Source organism: Bidens hawaiensis, unplaced genomic scaffold, assembly GCF_021521415.1.
Source record: "Bidens hawaiensis isolate Kalapana, Puna unplaced genomic scaffold, B.hawaiensis_p1.1 tig00027557_1, whole genome shotgun sequence".
Taxonomy (NCBI): Eukaryota; Viridiplantae; Streptophyta; class Magnoliopsida; order Asterales; family Asteraceae; genus Bidens; species Bidens hawaiensis.
Genome location: NW_027505099.1, coordinates 87359 through 99518, shown reverse-complemented (window position 1 = coordinate 99518; position 12160 = coordinate 87359). Strand labels below are relative to the sequence as shown.

Genomic DNA, 12160 nt, shown 5'->3' with positions numbered 1-12160 from the left:
TTAGATTTTAATTTAATCCTATAAATACTTTAGTTAACAAGAGAAAATACAATTTTATTAATAAAATGAACAATAATATAGTCCTATATATATTTGCTTCGTCAGAGTATTATATCATGTCAAATTTAGCCATAGAATGTTGTTTCTGTTGGATATCAAGCCAAGATAGAAACAAGAAGCAAACACAAAGAAACAAAGTTTTGTTGTACGATCTGTGTGAATAAGAAAGAAGCAAACTAAATATGTTAAAGTAGAAGAGAAAGACTCTAAAACCCAATACTTTTATTGATAAATCCAAGGCTATTTATAGCCTTTACAAAAGACACGTGAAAAGTAGCAACCAAAGAAAAAAACTGAACTCTCCTAAGGAACCGGTACAACTACTGACCCACTCTTCTAACTTTCCACTTACCAACGTTTACATCCTTGAAATCCGGTCAACTAGAATACCAATTCGAACTAGCTAATAAACAATAAAATAAGACATAATATTAAATAAATGCATAGTCTTCAAGATTCCTTCCATGCAAACTCAACTTGAATCCTTGAAGCTTTTGCTTATTCCATGCACACTAAATAAAACACTAACTGATGACCCGGTAAATAAACGATTAACCAACAATCACCCCCTTAATCGTTTATTCACTGCACTTGTTTAACCGAACATTGCTTCTTCCTCAGCTAGATTAGCTTCTTGATCTTTCCTCCACTTTGGACACTCGGATATGTAATGCCCCAACTCATTACACTTGTAGCACTTCACGTGACTCTTGTCCCGTTGTACTCGACCATCTCCTCGACCTCTCCCGGACCCCCGACCTCCACCTCGGCCACGCCCATAGTCTTCACGATTCGAGTTTCCACAACAACAATGCTCACACCTATGCTCTTTTTCTTTTGCTTTCTCATCTGAATTTGCAAACAAAAGTTGATTTTGCTCAGTTAGACTATCCTCATCCTTGATCCTTTCTTCATAAGCTTTAAGCCGGCCCACAACATCATCATAGCCGATGGTCTTCAAGTCTACAACATGTTCTATGGAAGCCACCATATGAATAAAACGTTTAGGCAACCTGTTAAGAAATTTCTTAACCAATTTTGTTTCTTCTATAACTGAGCCAAGTGAGGCGGCTCGAGAGGCATACTCTGACAACTTGTTAGCAAAGTCATCAATTACACCTTGGTCCTTCATCTTCAAAGATTCAAACTCTCCCATAAGAGTCTGAAGTCTTGCCTCCCGGATCCGATCTGCCCCCAAATGACGGGTTTTAAGAGCATCCCACATCTCCTTTGCAGTTTGCAAATTCCCTATTTGCATAACTTGATCTTCGGGTACAGATTGGAACAAGAGAGCTATTGCCAAATTATTCTTCTTGACATCGACACTTGTTCCTGGTTCAATGATGCTCCACACCCCATGAACATTGAAAATAACCCGCATCTTCAAGGCCTATACCGTGTAATTTGTGGATGACAACACTGGCATTTGAAGAGACACGGTGTTGTTCTCCTTAACGGTAGCCAGAGCTTGATTTTCGGGAATAGCCATAGCAAAAAAAAATATATGCTCTAACAAAGGTTAATAATCAATTAAAACACTGAAAGTATTACCCGCAAACACCTTTTGCTACCTTTCTCCCGCTGTTTCACAACCTTTGATTATTACCTACTCTTCTATGTTCTTCGATCAAAGCTGGGTTAACAAGCCCGCTGATTTGGCCTGAATCAGGACTTGTCTTTGCTACCCTTTTGACCTGCTAGAACCAAAATGTCCAGACACAGAAACCTGCGATCACATCAACTTACGAACGCTGCTGCCCCCTTGATTCCTTCTCCGCTCTGATACCAAATGTTGGATATCAAGCCAAGATAGAAACAAGAAGCAAACACAAAGAAACAAAGTTTTGTTGTATGATCTGTGTGAATAAGAAAGAAGCAAACTAAATATGTTAAAGTAGAAGAGAAAGACTCTAAAACCCAATACTTTTATTGATAAATCCAAGGCTATTTATAGCCTTTACAAAAGACACGTGAAAAGTAACAACCAAAGAAAAAGACTGAACTCTCCTAAGGAACCGGTACAACTACTGACCCACTCTTCTAACTTTCCACTTACCAACGTTTACATCCTTGAAATCCGGTCAACTAGAATACCAATTCGAACTAGCTAATAAACAATAAAATAAGACATAATATTAAATAAATGCATAGTCTTCAAGATTCCTTCCATGCAAACTCAACTTGAATCCTTGAAGCTTTTGCTTATTCCATGCACACTAAATAAAACACTAACTGATGACCCGGTAAATAAACGATTAACCAACAATCACCCCCTTAATCGTTTATTCACTGCACTTGTTTAACCGAACATTGCTTCTTCCTCAGCTAGATTAGCTTCTTGATCTTTCCTCCACTTTGGACACTCGGATATGTAATGCCCCAACTCATTACACTTGTAGCACTTCACGTGACTCTTGTCCCGTTGTACTCGACCATCTCCTCGACCTCTCCCGGACCCCCGACCTCCACCTCGGCCACGCCCATAGTCTTCACGATTCGAGTTTCCACAACAACAATGCTCACACCTATGCTCTTTTTCTTTTGCTTTCTCATCTGAATTTGCAAACAAAAGTTGATTTTGCTCAGTTAGACTATCCTCATCCTTGATCCTTTCTTCATAAGCTTTAAGCCGGCCCACAACATCATCATAGCCGATGGTCTTCAAGTCTACAACATGTTCTATGGAAGCCACCATATGAATAAAACGTTTAGGCAACCTGTTAAGAAATTTCTTAACCAATTTTGTTTCTTCTATAACTGAGCCAAGTGAGGCGGCTCGAGAGGCATACTCTGACAACTTGTTAGCAAAGTCATCAATTACACCTTGGTCCTTCATCTTCAAAGATTCAAACTCTCCCATAAGAGTCTGAAGTCTTGCCTCCCGGATCCGATCTGCCCCCAAATGACGGGTTTTAAGAGCATCCCACATCTCCTTTGCAGTTTGCAAATTCCCTATTTGCATAACTTGATCTTCGGGTACAGATTGGAACAAGAGAGCTATTGCCAAATTATTCTTCTTGACATCGACACTTGTTCCTGGTTCAATGATGCTCCACACCCCATGAACATTGAAAATAACCCGCATCTTCAAGGCCTATACCGTGTAATTTGTGGATGACAACACTGGCATTTGAAGAGACACGGTGTTGTTCTCCTTAACGGTAGCCAGAGCTTGATTTTCGGGAATAGCCATAGCAAAAAAAAATATATGCTCTAACAAAGGTTAATAATCAATTAAAACACTGAAAGTATTACCCGCAAACACCTTTTGCTACCTTTCTCCCGCTGTTTCACAACCTTTGATTATTACCTACTCTTCTATGTTCTTCGATCAAAGCTGGGTTAACAAGCCCGCTGATTTGGCCTGAATCAGGACTTGTCTTTGCTACCCTTTTGACCTGCTAGAACCAAAATGTCCAGACACAGAAACCTGCGATCACATCAACTTACGAACGCTGCTGCCCCCTTGATTCCTTCTCCGCTCTGATACCAAATGTTGGATATCAAGCCAAGATAGAAACAAGAAGCAAACACAAAGAAACAAAGTTTTGTTGTATGATCTGTGTGAATAAGAAAGAAGCAAACTAAATATGTTAAAGTAGAAGAGAAAGACTCTAAAACCCAATACTTTTATTGATAAATCCAAGGCTATTTATAGCCTTTACAAAAGACACGTGAAAAGTAACAACCAAAGAAAAAGACTGAACTCTCCTAAGGAACCGGTACAACTACTGACCCACTCTTCTAACTTTCCACTTACCAACGTTTACATCCTTGAAATCCGGTCAACTAGAATACCAATTCGAACTAGCTAATAAACAATAAAATAAGACATAATATTAAATAAATGCATAGTCTTCAAGATTCCTTCCATGCAAACTCAACTTGAATCCTTGAAGCTTTTGCTTATTCCATGCACACTAAATAAAACACTAACTGATGACCCGGTAAATAAACGATTAACCAACAATCACCCCCTTAATCGTTTATTCACTGCACTTGTTTAACCGAACATTGCTTCTTCCTCAGCTAGATTAGCTTCTTGATCTTTCCTCCACTTTGGACACTCGGATATGTAATGCCCCAACTCATTACACTTGTAGCACTTCACGTGACTCTTGTCCCGTTGTACTCGACCATCTCCTCGACCTCTCCCGGACCCCCGACCTCCACCTCGGCCACGCCCATAGTCTTCACGATTCGAGTTTCCACAACAACAATGCTCACACCTATGCTCTTTTTCTTTTGCTTTCTCATCTGAATTTGCAAACAAAAGTTGATTTTGCTCAGTTAGACTATCCTCATCCTTGATCCTTTCTTCATAAGCTTTAAGCCGGCCCACAACATCATCATAGCCGATGGTCTTCAAGTCTACAACATGTTCTATGGAAGCCACCATATGAATAAAACGTTTAGGCAACCTGTTAAGAAATTTCTTAACCAATTTTGTTTCTTCTATAACTGAGCCAAGTGAGGCGGCTCGAGAGGCATACTCTGACAACTTGTTAGCAAAGTCATCAATTACACCTTGGTCCTTCATCTTCAAAGATTCAAACTCTCCCATAAGAGTCTGAAGTCTTGCCTCCCGGATCCGATCTGCCCCCAAATGACGGGTTTTAAGAGCATCCCACATCTCCTTTGCAGTTTGCAAATTCCCTATTTGCATAACTTGATCTTCGGGTACCGATTGGAACAAGAGAGCTATTGCCAAATTATTCTTCTTGACATCGACACTTGTTCCTGGTTCAATGATGCTCCACACCCCATGAACATTGAAAATAACCCGCATCTTCATGGCCCATACCGTGTAATTTGTGGATGACAACACTGGCATTTGAAGAGACACGGTTTTGTTCTCCTTAACGGTAGCCAAAGCTTGATTTTCGGGAATAGCCATAGCAAAAAAAAATATCTGCTCTAACAAAGGTTAATAATCAATTAAAACACTGAAAGTATTACCCGCAAACACCTTTTGCTACCTTTCTCCCGCTGTTTCACAACCTTTGATTATTACCTACTCTTCTATGTTCTTCGATCAAAGCTGGGTTAACAAGCCCGCTGATTTGGCCTGAATCAGGACTTGTCTTTGCTACCCTTTTGACCTGCTAGAACCAAAATGTCCAGACACAGAAACCTGCGATCACATCAACTTACGAACGCTGCTGCCCCCTTGATTCCTTCTCCGCTCTGATACCAAATGTTGGATATCAAGCCAAGATAGAAACAAGAAGCAAACACAAAGAAACAAAGTTTTGTTGTATGATCTGTGTGAATAAAAAAGAAGCAAACTAAATATGTTAAAGTAGAAGAGAAAGACTCTAAAACCCAATACTTTTATTGATAAATCCAAGGCTATTTATAGCCTTTACAAAAGACACGTGAAAAGTAACAACCAAAGAAAAAAACTGAACTCTCCTAAGGAACCGGTACAACTACTGACCCACTCTTCTAACTTTCCACTTACCAACGTTTACATCCTTGAAATCCGGTCAACTAGAATACCAATTCGAACTAGCTAATAAACAATAAAATAAGACATAATATTAAATAAAGCATAGTCTTCAAGATTCCTTCCATGCAAACTCAACTAGAATCCTTGAAGCTTTTGCTTATTCCATGCACACTAAATAAAACACTAACTGATGACCCGATAAATAAACGATTAACCAACAGTTTCGTGTCAAATAATTTACGGAATCTTATATCGTGTCAAATAATTTCTACTTCGTGAATCCGTGAGAATCTCAGTACGTATCAAATAATTACCCTCGTATGACTCCATATTACTCGTATAAACAACTAAACAAGTCGTATAGTACTACTCGTATACAAGTCTCGTCAACGAGATTTCTGTAAAGCTGGTACAGTGTTAGTTTAACACCAATAAAAATATACATGGTACGGTGTTACTTTGACAATTGATTTTAAAATTAAACATATCGCTAGTTTCTAGTTTCGATCTGGTCATAATTAGGATTTGGTCTTACAACTTGACTTACATGTCTAAGAAGGTTGTCACTGTGGTGTTTTTCTTCGTACAAATTATCTCCAACAAAAGAACTTCTTAAACTAAATACATCTTACTTTCTAGAGAAATGCCCATGTACCACATACTTACTCTGGGGAAATGTAACCATGTAACCACTAAAGATAGGGTAATAAAAAAAATTCAATTTACAGATTAGTGTTGGCGTATCACTTTCATTATCATTTATATGTATATCTAAGGAATTTTCATGTTAAATTGAAAAAATATCATAGAACCAAAATGGTCATATTGATATCTATGTATTACCATGAAAACCCATTAACTTCTATTAATTATCTATAATTTCTATCTTTTTGAAATTATTCCTTTTGATCTAATTGTAACAGGCTATATCCTAAGCTGTGTTAAATTAACAATGATTATTTTTGTGATTATATATCTGGATCTGAGTTTGATTAGATTAGCAAACAGAAGTACAAAAGAGTCTGTCTATACACAGCAAGAAATTTTCTTAACGAGAAAATTAAAGCAATCAGATAAGTCTTCTGCAAAAATATATCACACGACACTTGGTACGCATTTTTGACATATATATTATTTCTTTTACAAGTTTAATGCCAAAATATATACATGATATTAATAAACGGAAGTAGTTCACTTCCGAGAAGCAGCAGGTCCTAGCCTTCAGTTTAACGCCAAAAGATATACATGGTTAGTGAAGGGTGATTCCTTAACCACAAACAATCGAATGGAGAAAATGATGACGATATTACAGGTATTTGAAAATCTTCCAGGCATAACATGTACTTTCTATCGGGCATTCAGTATCGTTATCGTGAACTCATCAGCTGATAGAAGAGAGTCATGTTTATGGCTGCTCTCTACATTGAAAAAGGCTGGCTGTTTAGGTTCAGACAATGCTCCCTCACTAGCCAGCATCAAAACCACCGACAACATAGTTGGTCTATCTTCTGCATTGTGTTGCACACATAACAGTGCAACATGTACTGATATTAGTACTTCAGAGACCACACATGAGCCTTGTAAAGATCCGCTCAATAGTTCGATGGTCCTTCCTTCTTTATAGAGTCTCCATGCCTACATCAGACCAAAAACATATAAAAAAAAATAGTTTCTGGTAAGATATTGGGATTTGGTCTTACAACTTGACTTACATGTCCAAGAAGGTTGTCACTTTGGTCTTCATGAGAGAACTCTCTATTCTTCTTCCCACAAATTATCTCCAACACGAGAACACCAAAACTAAATACATCAGATTTTATAGAGAAACGCCCGTGTACAGCATACTCCGGAGAAATGTATCCGCTACAAACATGGTAAGATAATAGTTTTACAGGTTATGGTTAAGAATTTGTCATCTCATCTTCCTTCTTTTATGCAGAAAAGGAATAAAAGTAAAGGTCGATTCTTACTATGTTCCTACCACTTTCTTTGTCATAGCAGTCGTATCATTTCCTACAAACTTTCTAGCAAGGCCAGAGTCAGATATTTTTGGATTCATGTCTCCATCCAGCAGAATATTCCCTGCCTTTAGATCTCTGTGGATGATCTGAAGGCACGAATCTTGATGAAGATAGAGAATACCTCGAGCTATCCCACGTATTATATTGAATCGGTGAGGCCAGTTAAGCAAGATGCTTCTTGTTTCATCTGCCAAAAAGTGACTAATATGTCATGTGTTATTATATAAAGTTTTGAAGTAAGATACTAAGTGAAATCATAAAGAGTGGGCGAACCAAAGAGAAACCAGTCCAAACTTCTGTTAGTCATGTATTCATAAATCAAAATCATTTCATTTTGATGAACACAATATCCAAGAAGCTTCACAAGATTCCGATGTTGAAGTTTTGCAATACATATGACCTCATTCTTGAATTCATCAAGCCCTTGTTGGGATGTTTCTGAGAGCCTCTTCACAGCTATTTCTTTTCCATCTCCCAACACACCCTAAAAGATTACGGTTATGACTATGATTATTAAGACCTTATGATGACTTATGAATCTGTATATTTTTAACATACGATTTATGATAGGAATAAGTGGTGCATTCTATTTAAGATACACTAGAAGAGTGCCCGCGCGATGCAGCGGGAAACTGGAAACACGTACTTTGATAATCATGTAACAAATTTTTGGGTGTTCATTATTTTGTTTGAAACTACGAGACGGTTCACCAGTTTGGTTTCACGGTTGAAACCGGAGCTGACCGTACATATTGAAATGCTAATTATTTACTTATTTAGTATGAGATATAATATATATTAGACATAGTTAAAATATAGTTAACCAAAGTTTTATTTAATACGAGCAAACTCGTCTATTACAACTTTAATTTAATCAAATTTCCAGTATGTTTTTTATAATATTTGTTCTTGTTATGATTTCGCATTCTATTTATTCTAATAAGGTTATTATTTATATGACCAAAGTTATATTTGTTCATAGTATGATTCTCTTAATAATGTATTAGTTGATGATTAGTTTGAAGTGAAGATATATGCAGATTATAATTCTTGTTTTAAATTTTTAAACTTAATTTTTTTTATAAAAGTACAAACTAAATCAGAACCTAATCATTGGTAATGGTTCGGTTTAGTTGGGTTTTATTTAGAAACAGTTTAGTTTTGGTTTTTGACGACAAAAAAAACATGTAAAGTGGACTCATTGTTTAATTAAAAAACTATCAAAAGCAAACCGGACACACTTTTGCATAATTTTTTTTACTTCGAAAACTATAGCAATATGATAATCAAATTAAAGATAATAAAATGCTCGTTTTTATGATGCCATTTATTTTAAAAAATATTAACGTACGAAAAAGTTATGATCGTTTAAAAACCGTGGGGGTAGTTGGGTTAAAAATGAAAATAAAATAATATATATGTAAAAGACCATGGACCAATTGTGTAATTTTAAGGGATGAAACTTGTAATTATTTTGAAGACATTGCAAATACACGTGAGATTTGATGTTATAATGACATTTATGCCCCTTATTAATGTTGTATCTCATGCATATTTGGTTGTAAATCCCTTAATCTAAGGGTCTTAATTTACCCTTCATTAGTGCATTATATATAGTATTGATATTGATAAAAAGGTTACCTTGAAAACAGGACCAAAGCCTCCTTCTCCAATCTTATTGGAATGGCTGAAGTTACCTGTGGCCCTGGCTACTTCATAAAGGCTAAAGAATGGTAAATCATCAAGCTCTTCCATCTGCAGATTTGTATTCTTTTCATCATAAACATTCCACTTTCCTACAAAATGATATCATGGCATGGTTTAATAGGATTACGTATCCTATTAATATGCGAAAGTGTCAACATCACAAGCTAGCTCCTTTCTGTTACCTCGTTTTTTCATGTGAGTCGTTTTATTTTTCTTTCTATATGCATACACTACTGCGAAGAGAAGGGGCACAACCGATGAAGTTAAAAGCATCACGAAAAGTATTCTTTTCTGTTTGTTGAAATGAGACTGAGAGTCCAGAAGACCTTTCATTGAGAAATAATAACAGTTTAGCAGTTAGCACATAAGCTAAAAAACAAATTTAGTGTAATTTTAAAAGAAACTCGTGTACCTTCTAACTCAGAGGCTGCCATTCTTATGTAAATATCTTGATACGTATCAAATTCTCTAGTGTCCAAAAGCTCATCAAGCCATAGCAAACATCCACTTCCTCCATTTCTGATATCTAAAGTTGCATAAGCTGTACAAGAGCAGTTCCTTTTGCAAGTCATCTCACATTCTCAGAGGGTCATGGTTACATTATACCATGACCGTCGTGTGTCTGGTACCTTCACTCCCGTAATTTTCCAAAAACCATCTTCGTCTCCACTCCCATTTCCGCAATGCAAAGGCTTTTTGCGAATACACCCACTCACCCAATCAGATGCCTTCCATGCTTCTGGATTTCTTGGTTCAAAACCCTGCATACAAGTACAAGGTGGATGCTTGTTAATGCTACAAACTCCATATTTGCATACACAATCCAGTCTTTGATTCGCTCAATCCATTGTAAAATCTGTGTCTTGCCATCCCAAGTCAAAGTTATCCTTTGTACAACTGAACTTATAAGTGCATATCTATGATAGATTTCCTTCTCATTCATGACAAACTCAGTGGAGTAAATCAGATTTTCTATTTCAATAGGAAAGCCACTAAAGCCGAGACCATTCCACGGTCCAAGTCTTGCTACTATATCATCACCCTGCCACACCAACATTTGCGGATATCCATTCGTGTCATGTATAATACTATACTCACCTGGAGGAAGGGTCATCAGGACTCTTCCAAGATATGAAGAACCTTTGTAACCCCGTTACCAGATCTTTCCCGAACTTCATTCCTGGTAGAAATGTGTCACTAGGATAGTCAAAACTTTGCCAAATTATTTTATTTTTATTCCACACAACAAGATTACCAGTATCTAGAAGCTGCATCACTGGATTATTACTTGGCACAGTTACGGTTGAATTGGATGACCAGACCGTGGTGTTACCGCCACTGCGAATCACCAGGTTTCCCTGTCCGCTGAGTTTGAGCAAACCTGATCTATCTTTAATTGGTGTCTCCCTGTTAGCAACCCATACAACAGTACCGTATGATATCTTCTTGTACCATATCCCCAAGTATCGGTTCTTGGACTTCCCGGGACTAAAAAATCCCAACTCGAACATTTCATCTTGAGAAATAAGAGTGGCTTTACCATCTTTGATTTCTTGATTTGCATATATGGTATCTAGTGCAGTGCAATCTGAAAGAAGCACTATCAAAGCAATAACGTAGAATATATGTGTGGATTGGTCCTCCATTGATGTTCCAAATTGTTAAAGCAAGTAAAATTCCACCGTCTACAGTCAACTCAAGTTGAGCAATTAGACTTTTATATTCTTAACCCACCATCGTTTTTCCATGCATATATTACTCAGTCATATTGTCATTGACTTGGCTAAATATTTAAAAAAAGATACATGACAATACTTGAATATATACTCTCAAAAAATGACAAGAACTCGGCCTGCCATTTTGTCCAGTGGACGGTGGACCGAATATGGACATTATTATAAATATTATTACTGACATCGATCCCCAAATAATTGTAATAGTTTATAAAGAATAAAACGTTATAATTTGTCACTAAATCTAATAAATACAAATCTTATAGTTGACTACTATTAAAATTACTTAACTTTAATATTTTCTTCTTTAACCAAATTTGTGATGGCCTAATTTTATTCTAAAATACAACAATTGTATCTTAATTGTGTTACCAACCATGTTTACAATTTTTAAATATGGAAAAGTAACATAATATCTATAAATTATAAAAATATAATTTGAAAATATGTAACAATTTTTAAACAAGTTTACATATAAGCATATTTTTTTATATATAAAAATAAATTTAAAAATATGTAACAAATTTTAAAAAAAGTTTACGTTTTTTTAAATATGTATAATTATTCTAACTTTAAAACATATATTTATATTGGTCAATGCAAGCATATTTTTAAAATGTTTTGTCTCAAGTTCATACGTTCAAGTAAAATTAAAAGTTCTTAGTTCAAGTAAATTTATTAAAAACAATAAAGTAATATAAAAATCAATTTAAACAATATAACAAACTCCGAATAATTTTTTTAAAAAAAATTCAAAAAATAATGATGAATACAATATTTTTATTGTTTATATATTATGGGTGGGTTAACGTACAATAATTGCTTAACGTACATTAGGTACGAGAAATACGTTGGGGGTTAAAAACCAAAAACGTTCAAGCCAAAGTCTCAACCCTAAAATGTTCAATGTTAAACCTTAAAACGTTCAGGCTTAAATCATTATACTTTCAAGGTTAAAACCCATCACTAAAGTTAAAAATTGATTGACTGAAGTTTCAAATTGATGACTAATTGGATCAATTTCAAGGTTAATTAATTTCAATTAGTCAATTTGATCAAATGACCTGTGAACAACGATCGATAGTCGTAAGTCATGACGGAAGAGGGCGGTGCTCGCAACGGTGGACAGTGGACTCTGACGGGATAGCAGAGGCGGTGAACGAAGAACAGATCGCGTAGTTAGCGTG

At 36.1% G+C, this 12160-nt stretch overlaps 3 protein-coding genes and 1 pseudogene across 4 annotated transcripts; all 4 read right to left on the bottom strand.

Moving 5' to 3' along the window:
• Window positions 1-655: 655 nt before the first annotated feature.
• On the bottom strand, window positions 656-1441 carry LOC143610704 (uncharacterized). The gene has a single exon (XM_077085106.1). It carries the CDS (start codon window positions 1439-1441, stop codon window positions 656-658), a length of 786 nt encoding a protein of 261 aa, XP_076941221.1.
• Window positions 1442-2359: 918 nt separating this feature from the next.
• On the bottom strand, window positions 2360-3145 carry LOC143610703 (uncharacterized). The gene has a single exon (XM_077085105.1). The coding sequence runs from the start codon at window positions 3143-3145 to the stop codon at window positions 2360-2362; it is 786 nt and encodes a 261-aa protein (XP_076941220.1).
• A 918-nt stretch (window positions 3146-4063) lies between these two features.
• On the bottom strand, window positions 4064-4957 carry LOC143610702 (uncharacterized). The gene has a single exon (XM_077085104.1). The coding sequence runs from the start codon at window positions 4955-4957 to the stop codon at window positions 4064-4066; it is 894 nt and encodes a 297-aa protein (XP_076941219.1).
• A 1845-nt stretch (window positions 4958-6802) lies between these two features.
• On the bottom strand, window positions 6803-10892 carry LOC143610691 (G-type lectin S-receptor-like serine/threonine-protein kinase At4g27290; annotated as a pseudogene). Its single transcript, XR_013149636.1, has 7 exons — window positions 9653-10892; window positions 9423-9566; window positions 9175-9329; window positions 7807-8017; window positions 7483-7720; window positions 7225-7375; window positions 6803-7147 (listed from the first exon to the last, which is right to left on the bottom strand). The product of XR_013149636.1 is annotated as a G-type lectin S-receptor-like serine/threonine-protein kinase At4g27290 (transcript).
• Window positions 10893-12160: the final 1268 nt, after the last annotated feature.

What these genes read in the sequence shown, in the direction of transcription:
- LOC143610704 (XM_077085106.1), bottom strand. Translation starts at nt 1,441, where the DNA reads ATGCGGGTTATTTTCAATGTTCATGGGGTGTGGAGCATCATTGAACCA.
- LOC143610703 (XM_077085105.1), bottom strand. Translation starts at nt 3,145, where the DNA reads ATGCGGGTTATTTTCAATGTTCATGGGGTGTGGAGCATCATTGAACCA.
- LOC143610702 (XM_077085104.1), bottom strand. Translation starts at nt 4,957, where the DNA reads ATGGCTATTCCCGAAAATCAAGCTTTGGCTACCGTTAAGGAGAACAAA.